Genomic DNA, 20,380 nt, shown 5'->3' with positions numbered 1-20,380 from the left:
GGCGTTTGATAAGGTTCCCCATGGTAGACTACTGCAAAAAATACGGAGGTATGGCATTGAGGGTGAGTTGGAGGTTTGGATTAGGAGTTGGCTGGCTGGAAGAAGACAGAGGGTAGTAGTTGATGGCAAAGGTTCATCTTGGAGTACTGTCACTAGCGGTGTTCCGCAAGGATCTGTTTTGGGACCATTGCTGTTTGTCATTTTTATAAATGACCTGGAGGAGGGGTTAGAAGATTGGGTGAGCAAGTTTGCGGATGATACGAAAGTCGGAGGAGTGGTAGACAGTGAGGAAGGATGTGGCAGGTTACAGCGGGATATTGATAAGCTGCAGAACTGGGCAGAAAGGTGGCAAATGGAGTTCAATGTAGCTAAGTGTGAGGTGATTCATTTTGGTAAGAGTAATAAAAAGATGGGGTACTGGGCTAACGGTTGGATACTTGGTAGTGTGGATGAGCAGAAAGATCTTGGTGTCCATGTACACAAATCTTTGAAAGTTGCCACCCAGGTAAATAGTGCGGTGAAGAAGGCATATGGCGTACTGGCTTTTATTGGTAGAGGAATTGAGTTCCGGAGTACTGAGGTAATGTTGCAGTTGTATAAGACTCTGGTGCGGCCGCATCTGGAGTATTGTGTGCAGTTTTGGTCCCCATACTATAGGAAGGATGTGGAGGCACTGGAACGGGTGCAGAGGAGGTTTACCAGGATGTTGCCTGGTATGGTAGGAAGATCGTATGAGGAAAGGCTGAGGCACTTGGGGCTGTTTTCATTGGAGAAAAGAAGGTTTAGGGGTGACTTGATAGAGGTGTACAAGATGATTAGGGGTTTAGATAGGGTCGACAGTGAGAATCTTTTTCCACGTATGGAGTCAGCTATTACAAGGGGGCATAGCTTTAAATTAAGGGGGGGTAGGTATAGGACAGATGTTAGGGGTAGATTCTTTACTCAGCGAGTCATGAGTTCATGGAATGCCCTGCCAGGAGCAGTGGTGGACTCTCCTTCATTATGGGCATTTAAACGTGCATTGGATAGGCATATGGAGGATAGTGGGCTAGTGTAGGTTAGGTGGGCTTGGATCGGCGCAACATCGAGGGCCAAAGGGCCTGTACTGCGCTGTATTCTTCTATGTTCTATGTATCCCTGAGGAGTGTGAGACTCTCAGTGATCTTCCTGCCCGGTACAGCACAAGTTTGGTCAGGGTGAATCACCAATCTTAGTGCAGACCTGATCCGGTTGGTGATGATCTTTGGCAAGATTTTGTAATCTGCGTTTAATAGAGAGATTGGTCTCCAATTTCTAATTTCCTCTCTCCCCCTTCCGCTTGTAGATGAGGGTGATGATGCCTTTCCTCATGGATTCGCTCATGGTACCTGCCAGAAGCATACTGACATACACCTCCAGGAAGTTCTGGCCAATCAAGTCCGAAAAAGCAGAACAGAGCTCAACCAATAAGCTGTCGCTTCCGGGAGTTTTATTCTTTTCGAAGGACTCGAGGGCCTTGGTCAGCTCATCCAGAGATAACGGCTGATCAGCCTCTCCCGTGTTCTGTCGTCCAAGGCCTCCATGATAAAGGACATTGAATGACTGGGAGGGCGCACTGTCAGTTGGCTTCGAGTCATACAGACTGGCATAGAAGGATTTGCTGATCTCATGACGTCAGCCTGAGATGACGTTACTAAGCCATCTTCTTCCTTCAGGCTGCTGAGCACGGAGCTCTCTTTGTGCACCCTCTGGAAGAAGAAACGTGAGCACGTCTCGTCCTGCTCCACGGAGTGGACCCTGGACCGGAAGATTTTCTTGGCGACCTCTGAAGCAAAGAGTGAGACATGCTGGCACTTCATCTCCTGGAGGTCCTCTGTGACATCGACCCCCCATCGTCTGCATACGTTTCTGGAGTTGGAACAGTTTTCCCCGCCTCTCCCTTGCCTCCTGAACACCTTTGAGGATGAAGAATCTCTTGATGTTCCCTTTTACTGCTTCCCACCAGTCTGCTGGAGACTCAAAGAGGGGCTTCATGGTTCTTCAACCTGCATAACCTCTTGAGCTCCTCAATGTTTCCCGGGGTCAACAGCTGTGTGTTCAAAGGGTGGTGAATGCAGCAGGGGGACGTACAAGCAGTCAAGAAAAGATGTACACAGAACTTTACAGGGTTGTACTGGTGGATGTTAGAGACACTTTTATATAAGGATGAGAATTATTAGTTCAGACTTTGGTAGGTCAGTCAGCAAGAATGGGGCCATCGGGTGAGTGTGACTTGGTGCAGGATACAAGCAACAGGATTTTGGATGAAAAGGACAGTGTCAGAACAGCGGAATCTGGAGTTGACAAACACCGGTAATGTGACAAAGGTGGAGTCAAAGAGGTGGATGGAATTGGTGGCAAGGACTGAAGACAATGGTTTCTGTTTGCCCAGTGGCCCAGGAGAAAGAAATTTGCATTTAACCCAAAAGTTGTTGTTAAACATGCTGCCTGTAAATACGGGGACTCCAGTACACGGGGTGGGGGGTAGATTTGCATATATGTGCGCTTTATGAAATGATAAATCCCCTAATGCAGAGGCATTCACATTTCCTTACATACATTATAGAGGAAATCCTACTCTCAGAACTTGCACTACAGAAGTACGAGACATCAAATGCATACAACACCAAATGAAAGGCATATTACAATGCATTTCCGTAATAAGCTTCCAAACTGGTAACATTTGCTGTCAGCAAACAGGATCTCCTAACACACAGATGTACTCAACATTAGTAGAAGTACAATTAAGTACAAGATTGGCAAGACTAAGGAGGGAGGCAATTGGTATTAGTACAACATTTGGCTGCTCAATATAGACAACTATCACTGCTGCTGAAGGAGTGCAGAAAGTGCTTAGGATTCATCACTCAAACTGCCATTCTCACTGCTCAACTAGCAACCATGTAATCAGTAGTCACAGACAGTGAGCGTAGGAATCCAAAGGATCGATAGCAGGATATCATACTGGACCCTATCACTGTCCATGCCCATCAGAAATATTAAATGTTTCTAAATACTTCAGGATTTGACACAGTAGTAGTGGCAAATCATGTCAATTCAGATTTTTGACATTACTAAAATATTAATTAATCCATTACCTCTTCAGCAACTTGTTCCTTCAAATCGTAAAAAGGTACTCCCAGCAAATGTAGCTGCCTTTGCCCACTCCAGCGCAGTTTATCAAACTAAGAAAATAGAACATTGCTTTGTGAATACAGCATTATTTTAAGTCAAGACACAATAATATTTGAAGTTATAGAATTTTACAGTCCAGAAACCAATCATTTGGCTAGTCCCTGCTGGTGTTTTATGCTCACAAGTTTCTTCCCTCCTTTGCATCAACTTACTAACTCTCCTTGATTGCCTGTGATACTTTGGATTAGATGTTGAGTGCTAAGCTGGGCTGTGCATAGTGTTAAACTCTTACAATTCCAGTTGTTGCACAGAAGGATGCCATTCGGCCCATACTGTCAGTACTAGCTCGTCAAATGTGTCTTTCCCATAACATTGCACACTGTTTCTGTTCAAATAATAATCGAATGCCCACTTGAATGCCTTGAATGAACTTGACTCCATCATAGCTCCAGTCTATGCAATCCAGACCCATACTATTCACTATATGACAATTTTTCTCCCCTTGCATTACATTTGCTTAATTTTACAAATTCTTGAAATCGACGTTCTCTCATTCGCAACCTTTTTACAAGTGGACTCTGGCCAGTTCCATCACAATTTTGAAAACTTTTATTACATCCCTTCTTTTTCTATTCCCAAAATACACCTGCAACTTGGATTGGATAACTTCTTGGGGATGGGGCTTTGTTGACTGTCTCAACACTACATACCTAAATAATCAGTCTGAACAGATTATTTCCAAATCAACCTGCTTCAGAGTTGTGTCGTAACATTGAATCCAGGTTTACTGGCTCAGAGGTAGGGACAGTACCGCTGTAACACAGCAGCCTAAAATCAGTCTCAATGTAATGTCATGGTCATCAGAAAACATTCCGAAAAAGCAATGCGATTTCACAAAGTACCGCTCATGGGCAGTGCAAAGCTTTCACCTCAACGCCTGGTGATGAGTCTTCATCCTGCAGCACCATGTAAACTCGTGTTCCATCAGATGATGTCACCTTGATATAATCTTCCAAAACTGGAGGTCGTTTAAGAACTCTCTTTGTCACTGTCTGAAAGGAAACATCTTCCATGGGGGCCATGCCACTTAAATCAGCAATGTCCTGTTTAGATACCTTTGGACTTCTGAAAAGAGATTAGAACTTCTTGTACAACTTATACAGCAGGACCAGCACTTGCGTCATATTTTCTCATGTTCAAGCATCACAAAGCTCTTCAACACAACCAACAGTTATATAGCTCTTTCAATATAAAAAAAGTCCATGATTCTTCACATTAGCGTCATAAACAAGGATAGCTCCCGAAACACACAAGTAGACAATAGGTCAGACGATGAAAAGATTGGTCAGAGAGGTCAGAAGTGGGGTGCAGGAAGACTACCTAGAACTAAGCAACTAAAGGAACAGTCACCCAGGATAGAGAAATTAAAATTTTTGATGCTCAAGAGTCCAAAAGACACAAGTACAGATATCTGAGGGGGCTGTGGGGCTGCAGATCACCAAGCAAGGATAGATAAATAGACACCAGCCTGACTGCGAAACATATACCAAAACACATGCTGCCTAGATCTGATAATGGCCAGGCCCAGGAGCAGACTCATAAGGAAGTCCTCTGATTTGCCCTTGCCCCTCTAAACTGGTTGCCCAAACAGCAAAAGCTTGGGGCTGAAGTGCAATCAAAAATTCAGAAGTAGCCCCTTGCAAATGTTGAATTGGGAGTTTCCATCTGGAACAGCCTGTGTCAACATGGAATTACAGATGCCTCACAGCTGCAGAAAACAGAAGCCAAGTTATCCTCCTATTGCAAGAGACTGCTACATGCAATGCCCACCATTTTGAATTGTTTGAGCAAAGGGAGGGCTCCTGTGCAGACAGTGCCCTGTGTTCACACCACCTCTGAATGGCATGGCCAATTAGTCGACGACAAACATGAAATTCAGGGACTGAGCAGTGGCTCATATAGAAATCCTTGCTGTGTTGAACAGAGTGGTGTCAAGGAAACCTCCATAAGACTTTTCAAATTGTGGGGCTGGGGTTATTAAAGGGGGTTGTTGAGGATTGGAGTCCATGTGAATTTCTGTCTAAACGGGAGGCCGTCTCTTGACACCATGCCTGCCAATGGGGCAGAGTACAGCTTCGTGACCAGGATAGGAGTTGGACATCCACTGATGTACAAATTCTACTGGTAACATTCAGTCACTGCTCAGGCATCTAGCACATTGCCTGCTCTGGTCACCCCTGCAGCATGTGTCCTCTTTTAATTTGGCAAATTTATCACATTGGACAGTTAAACTAACCTGTAATTTTAACCACTAGTCAAGAGATCTATTGAGAGTTCTTTTTTTATTTAAAAAAATAATTATAGTAACATCCGTTTCCTTTTGACCCATAACCGTAGAACAGACTTGACTTTAACAAGGGTGGGAATGGGGAAGTGTAACTTGCAGCGAGGTAAGACATGGCCATAGTCTTGGAAGACCTTAAATTTACAGAGTGTAAATCATGAGAGAACTGCCAGGAGAATGCTTGAATAAGCAAGTCTATTGATGACTAGGTTATTTTCAGGATTTTATCAGCACTGACTGAAGAAAGGGCAAGGTTGAGTGATGCTGAAAATAGATGGTCCTGGTAATGTCATGGATCGGAGTTAAAAACTGATCCCGGGATCAGACATTACATGAAGGGTCACAAACAAGCGGTCAATCTCAGACTGGTGCCAGGAAGCGGAATGGAGTTTGAAGTGAGGACCAAAATCAATTGCTTCAGTCTTTCTAATAGTTTCTTGAAGGAAATTTCTGCTTACTCCAGTAGTGAATACTGGAGCTGTCTGATAAAGTAGCAACACTACATGAGTCAGCTGAGGTGGTAGTTAAACAGAATTGGATGTCATCAGAGTACATGTGTAAAATACACATTTTGTCAAACAATTTATGCATTTCACCATACAATTAATTTATTTCAAAAGTTTAACATTCTATTCAAATAACAGCAATTTCACCAGTAAGTCAATGTATCACTATTCTTCATAAAATAAAACAGACTATACATATGCCAGTAGAATAAAAAAATGGACAACTTGCCAAATTTGCAAGAAAAGGGAAAGGATTTGCTTTGAATCAAACTTTGAAGCAAACTTTCTGGGGTGGAGTTAATTTGATGGTGGTTAAGTGGTCCAGGTTACTAATAAAGTCCAATTTGGATCATAAGCAGAGAAAAAAAAGTGGTTGAAGAAATCAAATACACGAAACAAATCCACTAATTAAATATAATTCCACACTTGGTCTCACAGCAATGGTTAATCCCAAAACAGAAAATGAGCCATTTCAAAAAGCCGACCATAATGTGATATTTGATATTGTGCGCAAATTGTTGGTAGAGTTTAGTAACAGTGTTTTTTCATTTTTGTTTGGTGTGGGCATCACTGGCTAGGCTAGCATTTATTGTCCATCCTGTGGGTCCAATGTTTTTCATAATTTATATAAATGATTTGGATGTGAACATTGGTTAATAAGTTTGCAGATGACAACAAAATTGGAGATGTAGTGGACAGCAAAGACTGTTAGCTCAGAATACAACTGGATCTTGATCAGATGGGCCAATGGGCAGAGAAGTGGCAGATGGAGTTTAATTCAGACAAAAGTGAGGTGCTGCATTTTGGAAAGGCAAATCAGCACAGGACTTATACACTTAATGGTCAGGTCCTGGGGAATGTTGCTGAACAAAGAGCTTGGAGTGCAAGTTCATAGTTCAAGTGGAGTCACAGATAGAATGGTGAAGGCAGCGTTTGGTATGCTTGCCTTTATTGGTCTGTTTATTGAATATAGGAGTTGGGAGGTCATGTTGCACTTGCATAGGACACTGGTTAGGTCACTACTGGAATAGTGTGTGCAAGTTACAGGAAGGATGTTTTGAAACATGAAAGGATTCAGAAGAGATTTACAAGGATGTTGCCAGAGTTGGAAGGTTTGAGCTACAAGGAGAGGCTGAATAGTCTGGGGCTATTTTCCCTGGAGCATTGGAGGCTGAGAGGTTTACAAAATCATGAGGGACTTGGATATGGGAAACAGACGAGGTCTTTTCCCAGAGGTAGGAGAGTCCAAAACTAGAGGGCATAGGTTTAGGGTGAGAGGGCAAAGATTTAAAAGGGATCTAAGGGGTGACTTTTTCATGCAGAGATGGTGCATGTCTGGAATGAGCTGCCAGAGGAAGTGGTTGGGGCTGGTACAATTACAGCATTTAAAAGACATCTGCGTGGGTATATGAATGGGGAGGGTTTAGATGGATATGGGCCAAATGCTGGCAAATGGGACTAGATTTATTTGGGTTGTCTGGTCAGCATGAATAAATTGGACTGAAGGGTCAGTTTGCATGCTGTATTTCTCTGTGACTATGACAGGCAATTACCACATACAAAATTATTGTAACATTTATAATGCACTTGTATTACACCCAGCTATGTGTTCTATGTCTACTATACTTTGGGGTATAGTACTGGGTGGTACAAAATCAGTGGAGTGGCTCCCTGTCTGATTTTCCTTCCCTACCTGTTCACGGTGTACAAGCAACAAAAAAATTCAAGGCTAAAAATTTTCTTATATATTGATTTATAGGTGGTGGGTACCACAGGCAAAGCCAACATTTACCATGAAGTGCTGCAGTTTGTGTGATGTTGGCAGACTCACTGGACATTAAGAGAGAGTATCCAAGATTTTGAACAAGTAATGGAGAGGTGATTGTGTTACTTAGGTAGGTGATGGCACTTCCATTCATGTGCCCTTGGTTTGCTAGGTCAGATTTAGAACGTTCTGCTACAGGAGATCTGTTGAGTTGCAGCAGTGCACCTTATAAATGGCACACCATGCATGGACACCCAGTTTTGTGTTGGTGTAAAGAACACAACGTAGATGTCTTCACAAGGACTGTGCAGTGGTCACTGCTACTAATGTCACCGACAGCATTGTCTGCACATTTTGTGCAGTCAAGGGGGTCAAGCAGGTTTTTTCCCTATTATTGGTTCTCTCACCAGCTGTCAGAAGCCGGGTATGGGAGACATTCTTCTGGTCTCAGCCAGCTTGGTCTGTAGTGGTGTTGAGTCACTATGCTAGGTGATGGGTGTTAAAGTTCCACCCAATGTTACTATTGGAGCTTCTTACAAAGGGTATTCGATATGGAGAAGTATTAAAGCATCAACATGGGAGGTCAGTCCATGGTAACCAGCAGGACACTTCCTTAGCCACATTTGACCTAATGCCATGAAGTATCTTCTGATTCAGAGTCAATGTTGAGGACTCCTACAGCCATTCTCTCCATCCTATGTACTGCTGTTTAGCTGTTCATGGTGGGTATGTCCTATTAGCATGAAAAGTGATACCCAGGAGCACATATAGAAGAGTCTGGGAGAGTGACTGAATTCTGAGAATATGGCTATGTCAGGTTGTTGTTTGAGTAGTATGTTGGACAACTCTCCTAATTTTGTCATAAGTTTCCAGATGTTAATAAGGAAGGTTTGCAGGGTCAGTGGGGTTACATGAGTAACGCGCAATGCCCAGCGGTTCGTACTGAATGGACTGATACAAGTGAGAAGTTTGCTCAGCCATTTTGGTGGTTCAACAGCCAACTACATTACTGTGTGTTCAAGCAACAGGTAGGCCAGACCAGGCATGGATTAACTTCCCAAGGGTCCAAGAGTGAATCCAATACGCTTTTTGTTAATTTGGTAGTTTCATGGTAACTGTTAGTAATTCTAGATTTTCAATGCCAGGCTTCATTTAATTAACTGAATTTAAGTCACTCAGTTGCTGTATTGTGACTTGAACTCTCATCTTTGGTGCATCTTCTCAAGAGAAAATGTTAACCTTGGCAGAAGCAAGCCATTTTCTGAGAATGAATTAATAAAAACAATAAATATAATTAATTATATTTCTGTGGGGTATAACATACTTCAAATAGCACTGATACTAGATGCAAGCCTAAAACAAATGTTATAATTTTTCTCAGTGAAGTCACTATCCTAGTCTTCAAGTAGAAAGATAAATGAGTTTCAAAACTAGCACAAGTTAAAAAATGCAAGATGACTTAAAAGGAAGAAGCTATTGAGGAATTGCAGTGAAGTTATTGAAGTTGTCATTCATTGGAAGAGATGGTAATTAAAATTAGAGTTTTAGAATTCCTCTTGTGGAAACAGGCCCTTCGGCCCAGCAAGTCCACACTGACCCTCTGAAAGCTAAGCCACCCAGAGCCATTCTGCTTTCAATCAACATTTCCCCAACCTACACATCCCTGAACACCATGGGCAATTTAGCATGGCCAATCCGCTCTAACCTGCATATTTTTGGACTGTGGGAGAAAGCCCACGCAGACATGGGGAGATTGTGCAAACTCCACACAGACAGTTTCCCAAGGCTGGAATCGAACCCGGGTCCCTAGCACAGTGAGGCAGCAGTGCTAACCACTGAGCCACCATGCCGCAGTGATGATGACAAGACCACAGCCACTGTCATGAAACTAACTTTAGAAACTGTGCAAACACAGGAAAATATCTCGAGGGGAGAGGGAACAAAGGAAGACAACAAAGTGAGCTGAAGTAGCTGTTCATCCACACCCTACCCGGGGTGTCGGCTCTGAGGGAGGTCTTCCGGTGATGAGGGCGGCGTGATGTCATCATCTGGCAGAGGAGGCTCGCCTGAACTGAGCTGTGACATAAAATTCAGCCTTTTCATGGCACCCAGCCTGGGCTTCTTGAGCCTGGGAGTTGCTGCGATTAAAGAAGTTATTAAGCAATGAGTTGTGCAGAATTCCTTATTCCACAATTCAGAATTCCACCAACTGGTACAAATCCCTTGTCAGTTCATCTGCTGGATTTACAATAAACAGAAAACCCTACTGGACCCTGCTGACCTTTTGTAACAGACTCCTGAAATGCACTCCCAAAGCAGAGGGTTTTCTGCCAGGAGTAAGTATGACTTTTGTTAAATTTACCTTTTCACGTGAATGCCTGATTAATTCTGCACCCATGAATGTAATTAAACATTTTTTCTAATGAGCACAAATCAACATAAAAGCTAGTGACTGTAGAGGAAATTATGAGCATTTTGCTGTTCCTTGCTTCACGTAGCTAGCTTACGTACTCGTTCCTTGCTCTTGATTCTGGTCTAGCAGATGGTCAAGGAATTCCTCTTCATCAGCAGAGTGGAGGGTATCAAGATCTCGTTTCCTCGCAGAGCTGCCCAAGACCACTGTATCCTGTTGCTTTGTTTGTTCCCGAGCCTGGGTCTTGACATTTGGGCCATTCCTGGCAACATTGTCTCCTGCAGCAAGGGCTTCTTCAAAAGTCTGTTCACCACGCCGAAACCTGGACTGCTTCAATGCAGAGGTGAAGTTATCATCTATGGGAAAGAAACAGGCAAATTCAGTGATACAAAAGAGTGTGATATAAACATGTGAACTAAGAACAGGAAAAGAAACTCAGCTCCCTGAGCCTGCTCTGCCACTCAATAAGATCATCGCTAATTTAATTGCTTCATCTTCTCGTCTATCCACAATAACATCACACACCAACCCCCCCCCCAACAAGAATTGACCCATCTCTGCCTTAAAAATATTCATTCTGTTTCCATTGCCTTTTGAGGAAGTGAGTTCCAAAGACATTCTGCCTTCAGAAAAATAGTCAAGTCTTAAATGAGTCTAATTTTAGCTATTTCACTTCTTTGATTAGCATGTAATAGAAGTATTGAAAAACTTGTGGGCTACTGGCCATCATTCCATTTTTTGAGTGTTTAAAAGCAGAGCAGCAAGCACAATCCTCTTCATCCATCATGTTACAAATTCGGACTGTGAAGACTTTCCTCCACATGCAAATTACATTTAAAATTGAGGAAAAATATCTGACCCACTAGCTAGGAATTTCTGAAACATCAGGTGATTGCTTTTGGATTCAAGAACATTTCTGCACCAATTCTGCATTGTGATGTGTTCAATTAACAGCAATTTGGCTACAAGACTGGGATTTGCATTACTTAGCAAAAACTGATTTGTTTCCCAACCTTAATTAATATGACCCAAAGTAGGTCAGGTAAGTTGATCACCTACAAATGTTGTGCACAAACAGCCATTAATCATGTCTGGGTTCAGACTTGACAGCATTGACACAGCAGATATTGAGCTAACCCCAATCCTGGCCTCACAATAACAACATACCAATTTACAGGGGAGGTTTTAAGACTGAAATCAGGAATAACAGATACCTTGGGCTGTTGATTTCCAATTCCCATCTTTCCACCAACATTACCATCTCTGCAACCAGCTGAATCAAACATTTTAAATTCACTTTTTTTTTTAAACTGCCAGTGACAATGCTGCTAAATTATCATCTGGTACACTATCATTGTCTCTCAATATCAAACTGACTGGACTATTATTCTAGACAAATTACAGAGCAGACTTATTTTAGCTAGATCTAGGACATTTTTCCTGAAAACGCTGGGGGTTGGAGCAATTGAAAACTTAGGACAATTCAAGAATCAAGAGAAACCAACAAACATAATGGAATTAGAGTCATAGAGATGCATAGCACAGAAACAGACTCTTCAGTCCAACTCGCCCATGCCGACCAGATATTCTACTCTAACCTAATTCCATTTACCAGTACTTGGCCCATATCCTCCTAAATCCTTCCTATTCATATACCCATCCAGATGCCTTTCAATTGTACTAGCCTCCACCACTTCCTCTGGCAGCTCATTCCATACACGTACCACCCTCTGTGTCAAAATATTGCCCCTTAGGTCAGTTTCAAAATTTTCCCCTCTCACCTTAACCCTATGCCGTCTGGTTCTGAACTCTCCAGCCCCAGGTAAAAGACCTTGCCTATGTACCCTATCCATGCCCCTCATGATTAATAACCTCTTTATGGTCATCCCTCAACCTCTGACTCTCCAGGGAAAACAGCCCTAGAGTCCTATTTAGTCTCTCCCTATAGCTCAAATCCTCCAATCCTGGCAATATTCTTGTAAATCTTGTCTGAACACTTTCAAGTTTCACAAAACCCTTCAGATAGGTGGGAGACCAGAATTACATATAATATTCCAAAAGTAGCCTAACCAACGTCCTGTACGGCCGCAACACGGCCTCCCAACTCCTATACTCAACGCTCTGACCAATAAAGGAAAGCAAACCTTCTTCACTATCCTATCTACGTCGGACTCCACTTTCAAGGAACTATGAACTTGCACTCCAAGGTATTTGTTCAGCAACATTTTGTTCACCTTCCCATTAAGTGAATATGTCCTGTTCTGACGTGCCTTTCCAAAATGCAGCACCTTCCATTTATCTCAATTAAATTCCACCTGTAGTTATTGTGCATGAGGCCATTCAGCCTATTCAGTTGTTACCTAGTATCAATCTTACTGTCAACCTAGTGCATTATCACCACATACCAGTTAAATCCAGATAACCATCCAATGTCCTCTTGAATGCCTCAATTGAATAAGCCTTCACCACATACCCAGGCATTGCATTCCGTGCCCTAACTACTTGCTGTGTGAAAGAGTTTATTCTAACATCACCCTTATGGTCTTTCGTACATCACTTTAAGTCTACACACTCTCATTCTTATTTATGAGTTGGACAGCATCTCCCTGTCTACTCTATCCAGCCTGCTCAGAAAATGTTTGAAATATCAGTCAGCATCAGTAAAGTCATTGAGTCATACGGCACAAAGCCAGGCCCATCAACCCCTATGTGTATACTAACAAACAAATACCAAACTACACTAATCTATTGACGTGCACTTGGTCCAAAGCTTAAAATGCTGGGGCATAGTAAGTACTCATCTAGATGCTTCTTAAAATGTTGAGAGATAGCTGCCTCCATCAGCCTTTCAGGCTGAATGTTCCATACTTCTCCCACCTTCTGGGTGAAATTTCTTTTTCTCCTCAGATCTCCTCTAAATTACTTCTCCCTCTGGTCCTGGTCACGTCTGCCATGGGGAAGAGATTCTCACGATCTAATCTTTCTAGGCCTTTCCTAATTTTGTATACGAGGAGAAAATGAAGACTGCAGATGCTAGAGAGTCAGAGTCGAAAAGTGTGGCGCTGGAAAAGCACAGCAAGCCAGATAGCACGAGGAGCAGAAAGGCTTATGCACAAAACGTCAACACTCCTGCTCCTAGGATGCTGCCTGACATGCTGTGCTTTTCCAGCGCCACACTTTTCGACTCAATTTTGTATACGTCAACCAGATCCCCCTTTTGTCTTCTCCCCTAAGGAAAACACACCTAGCCTATCCAGTCTCTCCTCCCGAGACTTTTCGCCCCAGGCAATACCCTGGTGAATCTGTTCTGCACCTTCTCCACTGCAATCACATCTTTCTGATAGCTGACGAGCAGAACTGCACACAGTATTCCATGTGTGGTCTAACCAATGGTTTATAAAGTTGTAACAAGACTTCCTTGCTCCTATATTCTAAGCCCGGTTAATGAAGGTAAGCATCCCATTTGCCGCCTTCACCATCCTTTCTACCTGAGCTGACACCTACAGGGATCTACAGACTTGCATACCATGATTCCTTTGTTTCTCAGTACTACTTAGGTACTTAATATTCATTGTGTATATCCTTCCCTGGTAAGCCCCCAAAAATGCATAACCTCACATTTCTCAGGATAAAATTCCATCTGCCATTGCCCATTCCAATTTACCAGTTGATCAATATCAGACTAGCCTGAGACCATCCTCCTCACTATCAACAACATGCTCGTTTTCATGTCACATGCAGACTTACGAATTAATTCTACATTCACATCCAAGTCATTAATGTACATAACACACAGCAAGGGTCCCAGTGCCAATCCCTTGCTGGTCACAAGCTTCTAATTACAAATATACTGCTCCATCGTCATTCCTTGCCTCCTGCTTGTAAGTCAATTTTAGATTCAGTTTACCAGTTTGCCTTGGATCCCATGGGGTCAAAAGGGCTCTTAACTTTTGGGCCAGCCTTCCATTTGCAAACCTTGTCAAAGGCCTTATTGAAGTCCACTTAAACCACATCAACTGCACTACCTTCATCAATGTAGTCACTTTTTCAAAATCTCAATTACATCAGTCAGACAGGATCCCCCTGCAATAAATCAGTGTTGACTATCCCTGATCAATCCTGCCTTTCCAAGTATTGATTAATTCTTTGAGAATTTTTCCATCCCTCACTAGTATCCTTACATACAAATGAAGGAGGACACCACTTCCACTGGGACAACACATCCATCCCAGGACAAGCCAAACAGAGACACGCATGAGAATTCCTAGAAGCATGGCATTCCAACCAAACCTCTATCAACAAACACATTGACTTGGACCCCATTTACCATTCCCTGAGAAAAAGAACAGGAAATGACATCACCAACCAAAGAAACCCAAACATATAAATAGAAAGCAGAAATCATCAGCAGTGCTTTGTCCGGAGGCTCACTGAAGATGTTACCTAGTATAATGACGAAACGTCTGAAAATGAACCTTTCAGCTCAGCAAGCAAACCTACATCCAGATGAGTTAATGTTTCAGGTGCAAAGTCTTGGTGAGAACTGTTATATCAATCTTTTCTAAATTTTTTTGCATTTATTTTCATTTATTCTGAGCAGCACATATGAGCAAATACCTCTTCAAACAGGAACAGACAAAAAATGGTCATAGCATTCACTTCACTCCAATATTAGCATATTAGGTAAACTGAAAGTAGGGAAGTCTTATTCTGGCTAAGTTGGACCTTCACTCATTGGAATCTAGAAGAATGAGGAAAAATGTATTTTCTTAACAGGCCTTCAATCTTTGATTTGTCTAGTGAAGTTGAGTCGATTGAATATATTCAAGGCAAGGTTAAACGGATGTCTGGTGCCTGTAGCTAGATATATAGCACATTGATCAGAAGATCTAGGTTCAATTCCAATTCTGGCTGAGGTGGACTTAGGCCTACTTCTTTGCCTTGACCCTGACAACAAACCACTGACAAAAAGTACTGCCAAGGAACTAGCTCAGGATGAAACAAGGACACACCTTTAGGCAGAGTACACATGAAACGATGCTCAAGTGAGTTGATATCTTATCGAATGGCAGAGTAGTCTTGAAAGCCAGATGACTTATTCCTGCTCCTATTTCTAAATAATCTTATTGAACAGAAACAAATAAAAAATGGCATGAATTGAACAGAAACAGATGTCAGAGAAATGACTGCCATTTTAAAATATTGCTTAAAATACCAATTATGATCAATCATTTTAAAAAGAGTTGAAATTTAGATGAAAGAATCTTGTAGAGCAGTGTTTCTCAACCTTTCTGTTTTCAACGCCCCCTTCTTATCTTTGAAATCATGCAACGCCCCCAAATCACCAAAGTCTGTTTTTGCACATATAACTGCAATACACTGCAGTGCCGAAAACGGAAAACTTTTATGAAATATGTTTTATATACAACAAAAAAATAAATGTTATCATTTATTACTGTTCTTATTGTCCACCTACTTTTGGCTCACTCTGTATAAAATTTAGTCTGTGATAGCAAAATAGTCAATGCAATCCTTGTGTTCATGTTGTCTTGCTAAATCATATACACTTGGTTCAATTTTTGTCAAAAGCAATCTCAGGTCACCACACTGAACAACATCCATGCGATTGCGGGTCTTATCTTGTATTCTGGCGATGGCACTGAATCCTTTCACAACCAAATAAGGTAGGAAATGGTAGTGCAAACCGCTGAATAGCCGGAAACGACATCAGGTGGCATCTTGAATCCAAAAAAGGGGCCCACCCGTTTGCAAAAACCAAATTTTCATTGCAGTGACATTTTGGAGCTCTATCATTTCTTCCTGAAGGCGAATGTCCATTTCTTCTGCGCATGAGATAAAGGGGTCAGTCAGCCATGTTGGGATCTCTACCTTGATAAGATCAGCAAATTGTATTTTCATATCATCCTGCAGTGCACAAATGTGAGCTCAGTAGGTAAGTAATTGATCATCAGTAACATCCTCTGCGATATTGTTTAAACTCGGGAACTGGTAAAACTCACGACGACAGATATTCCGATGAAAGAGATCAAGTTTCGCAATAAAAGCATTCCTTGCTTTTATGAAGCTCATTATCTCCTTGTATCTGAATGATCAGCGAATTGCACTTATCAAATATATCCACGAGATAATGCACAGTCGTGTTTTACGGTTTCGGCTTTCATACAAAGGTTTTCATTATTTCTGTGTAGGAATTCAATGTTAGAATCGAACAGTTCATGGAAACGATTGAGGCATTTTCCTTTTGAGAGCCATCTCACTTCTGTATGTAGCAGCAATTGCAGAAATTCATCTTCATTATCTGTACAGAGTTGGCAGAGAAGTTGTTCATTCAGAGCATGTCTCTTTATATAATTTACCACATCTATCACCACTTGTAGAGAATGGTTGAGGGCTTCACTAAGTTCCTTTGCAGCCAGATGCTGCCGATGGATAATGCAGTGTACTGTGAAAACATGTGGCACTTCTTTCTTTAATAATGCAACAAATCCCCGATGTTGGTCAGTCATAGCATGCGCTCCAACCATTGTACAAGCAACAATGTTTTTGAGGGGAACAGACTTTTTTAATCAAAATAATCCTTGCCGCAGTCAAAGATAGTCTTACCTTTGGTATCTGTCGGTAGATCCAGAGCAAAAAGTAGTTCTTCTTTGGGCGGCACGGTGGCACAGTGGTTAGCACTGCTGCCTCACAGCGCCAGAGACCCGGGTTCAATTCCCGCCTCAGGCAACTGACTGTGTGGAGTTTGCATATTCTCCCCGTGTCTGCGTGGGTTTCCTCCGGGTGCTCCGGTTTCCTCCCACAGTCCAAAGATGTGCAGGTCAGGTGAATTGGCCATACTAAATTGCCCGTAGGTAAGGGGTAAATGTAGGAGTATGGGTGGGTTGTGCTTCAGCGGGGCGGTGTGGACTTGTTGGGCCGAAGGGCCTGTTTCCACACTGTAAGTAATCTAATCGTATTTAATTTTTGTCGATGAAACGTACATACTCCAAAAGTAAAGCTTGATTTCCGCATATAGTACTTCATCAATTTGTAAGGCGATTTCTTTCGATATCAAAAGGGAACATAATTTATCCTCAACATTTGAGGCCATTTCATTGATCCGCCTTCTCACGGAATCGTTGCTACGAGAAATATGCTTGATAGTCATTGATGGTTCCTGATGTAGCACAGTTGGTAATACTTCGACAATATCTGGAAGCACCAACAATTCACCCACGGAATGACGTTTACAACATTTTGCAATTAGCTTCGCTATGTTGTATGATGCCACAAGGCCATCCACATTTGTGGCTCCCGTCTTTGAAAAAGCAGTGGAAATCGTTGGTCGCTGATTGAATTTAATCTTTAATGTTTGAAAATATGCCAAATCTTTGTCCCTTTTGTCACTGTGTTTCTTTTCCAAATGTTTAATAAGATGGGAAGGCTTCATGGCCTCATTGGAAAAACTTTGTTCACAGAGCAAGCACAGTGGTAGCTGCTTATTAGATGGAGATTGAATAAAGCCATATCGCAAATAGTCCATGCTATACTGCCTGCACTTTTTCTTACTTGATGAGGCCATTTTTACACTGTCACTCGAATACCCTGATGGAATCATAGGTATTACCTTATCACAATAATTTTAAGACGTTCAGACAAGTGGCAAAATTTGATTGGCTAATTAGCTGTAATGTGCATTCATTCTGCCACCCGGTAGAACAGTTGAAAAGCTGCATTTTGTCTTCGTAGAAGAGACACGAGTTAGGTGATATTGATCTCGGCAGTAGAATCAGTGCCAACTGCAAACGAGTTCAAATGGTTTGCCATTCTCAGAGAAGACTATCAGTAATAGCGCAGCAACCAATCACACCGCATGCTTCCATGGGTGCAAGGAAAATAACAGACTCCTGTTATGCGACTATCCATCTGCACACAGCAATGTCCTTCAAAGACACGGCAGTCTTCCAAGTTATTGGTAAGCTCTCTACAAAGTCTCTACCGCCCCCTTTGACTTCAACGCCCACTGAAGGAAGGCAAACACCCCTCAGGGGGAGCTTCCGCCCCCGTTGAGAAACACTGCTGTAGAGGCAAATTTGTTTACAGGGTACAGGGTTAGTAAACATAATCAAATCTTTATACTAGGATACAGGCAGCCAGCTGGGGTTGACCTAAGGGCAGTGAGCAAGCCTCAGGATGTCACTGAAGGAATTCCTCAGTATAGTCTCCTCAGCAAAACAAGTCAGAAGTGTGATTGTTCAAATATAATTGCACAGCATTCAATACTATTCACAACTCCTTAGAATAACCAAACAGCAAGTGTCTGCACACAACAAACCATGGACAACATTCAGGTTTGAGCTGACAAGTGCTAAGTAACCTGCATGCCATTGCCAAAATGTACATCCATATACTTTCTGGCAGTTACTATTTGAATGTCATTCAGCAAATTAATCATAAATTCAGTTATAAAAATACTGTGACTGCCAAAGTAGGTCAGGGGCCACGAATTCTGCAGTGACAACTGTCTCTAATCTCCCAAAGCTGTCCATTAACTAAGAGGCACAGTGTTAGATAATAACCATCTTTAACAAGAGTGAATCCAAACTTTGCTTCCAGACATTCAATGACATTATATTGCTGAATTCCACATCAACATCGTTGTGGGGGGGGGGTTGAAGGCGAGAGGAATCACTGTTGAGAAACTGATCTGAATCATTGTCATTTAAATTCTGTTGCTACAATCACAAGTCAGAATCTAGGAATCCTACAGTGAATAATTTCTCTTATTCCCCAAAGCCTGATCACCAGCTACAAGGCACAATTCGGGATATGGTGAAATACTCTGCACTTTCTTGAATGAGTCAAAAAGTGTGGAGCTGGAAGAGCACAACAGGCAGCAGAGGAGCAGGGGAGTTGGCATTTTGGGCTTAGTCCCTCATCAGGGATGTGAAATGGGAATGGGGCTGAGAGATAAATATGGGGATGGTGTTCAGCTCCCTACCTTCCCACCAGCCCTATAGTATAAATTATAAGATAAGGGGGTGGGGTGACTGGGGGTGGAAAGAGTGGGGAAGGTAGGAGGCTGAACCCCATACTTATCTCTCAGCCCCATTCCCACTCCACATTCCTGATGAAGGATTTAAACCCAAAACATCGACTCTCCTGCTCCTCAGATGCTGTCTGATTTGTTGTGCTTTTTGCAGCTCCGCACGTTTCGACTCTTCTCTCCAGCATCGGCAGTGCTACTTCCTCCTAATTTCTTGGATGAGTACAGCTCCAAAACCACAAGAAAGGCATCTGGATGGGTATATAAATAGGAAGGGTTTAGAGGGATATGGACCAAGTGCTGGCAAATGGGACTAGATTAGGACATCTGGTTGGCATGGATGAGTTGGATTGAAGGGTCTGTTTCCATGCTGTACATCTCTGCAAGTCTGACTCCAAGAGGAATAACTGAATTTGGTGAAGCCTGGCATCATCCAGAACAGCTTGCCTTATCTCCACCCCATGCATTAACTTAAAACATTAACTTCCTCCACCAAAGATGCACAGTGGTAGCAAATAAAAGTATCTGCCAGGTGCACTGCAGCACTTTTCCACAGGTCTTTTGTCTACACCAAAATCCACAATCTCTTCCATTTTTTTTGGGGGGGGGGGGGGCGCAGCTCAGCGGTTAGCACTGGTGGCTCACAGCCGGGTTTGATTCCACTCTCCAGTGACTGTGTAGAGTTTGTACATTCCCCCCATATCTGTTTGGGTTTCCACCAGTTACTCCGGGTTCCTCCCACAGTCCAAAGATGTACAGATTATGCTAAATTGGTCCACAGAGTGCAAGGATAGCCAGGTGGGTAAGCCATGGGAAGTGTGGGGTTATAAGTCGTAGGGGAGCGGGATGCTCACCAAAGGGTTGGTATGGAGGGCTCAATCCTAACACAGAATTTATAGCAAAAATTACAGTGTGATGTAACTGAAATTATACATTGAAAAATTGATTGTCTGTTAAGCCTTTCATCTGTTAGAATACCATGATAGTTTCACTTCTTTCATGTATAAATCACAAAACCTTTTTTTAAGAAGGTTGCATTCTCAGGTTAGCTGTTAACAATGGTGATAGCTAGACAATATGTTGAAGGTGTTAGCCCCCTGTGTTCTCTATCTATGCCATGGTGCTTAGATTGATTCTAATCTTAAAAAGTGAG

The 20,380-nt window shown here is 42.4% G+C and overlaps 1 protein-coding gene across 2 annotated transcripts in view; it reads right to left on the bottom strand.

Annotated features, from left to right (window-relative positions):
* Positions 1-20,380, bottom strand: part of chtf18 (CTF18, chromosome transmission fidelity factor 18 homolog (S. cerevisiae)) — a 112,800-nt gene that overhangs the window by 91,435 nt on the left and 985 nt on the right. Inside the window, exons 2-5 of one of the 2 annotated variants that reach the window (XM_043711297.2) lie at positions 10,280-10,537; positions 9,759-9,906; positions 4,083-4,278; positions 3,117-3,203 (exon numbers count right to left, since the gene is read on the bottom strand). In XM_043711297.2, coding sequence (XP_043567232.2) covers positions 3,117-3,203; positions 4,083-4,278; positions 9,759-9,906; positions 10,280-10,537 — 689 coding nt within the window. Of the gene's footprint in view, positions 1-3,116; positions 3,204-4,082; positions 4,279-9,758; positions 9,907-10,279; positions 10,538-20,380 lie in introns of those variants that run through there. The other variant, XM_087997931.1, reaches the window with a different exon arrangement.

This window comes from Chiloscyllium plagiosum, unplaced genomic scaffold, assembly GCF_037043375.1.
Source record: "Chiloscyllium plagiosum isolate Xiang-an unplaced genomic scaffold, Cpla_swu_hap1 HiC_scaffold_20, whole genome shotgun sequence".
NCBI lineage: Eukaryota > Metazoa > Chordata > Chondrichthyes > Orectolobiformes > Hemiscylliidae > Chiloscyllium > Chiloscyllium plagiosum.
The sequence above is the reverse complement of the archived record's forward strand: the minus strand, read 5'-3'. Positions and strand labels throughout refer to the sequence as shown.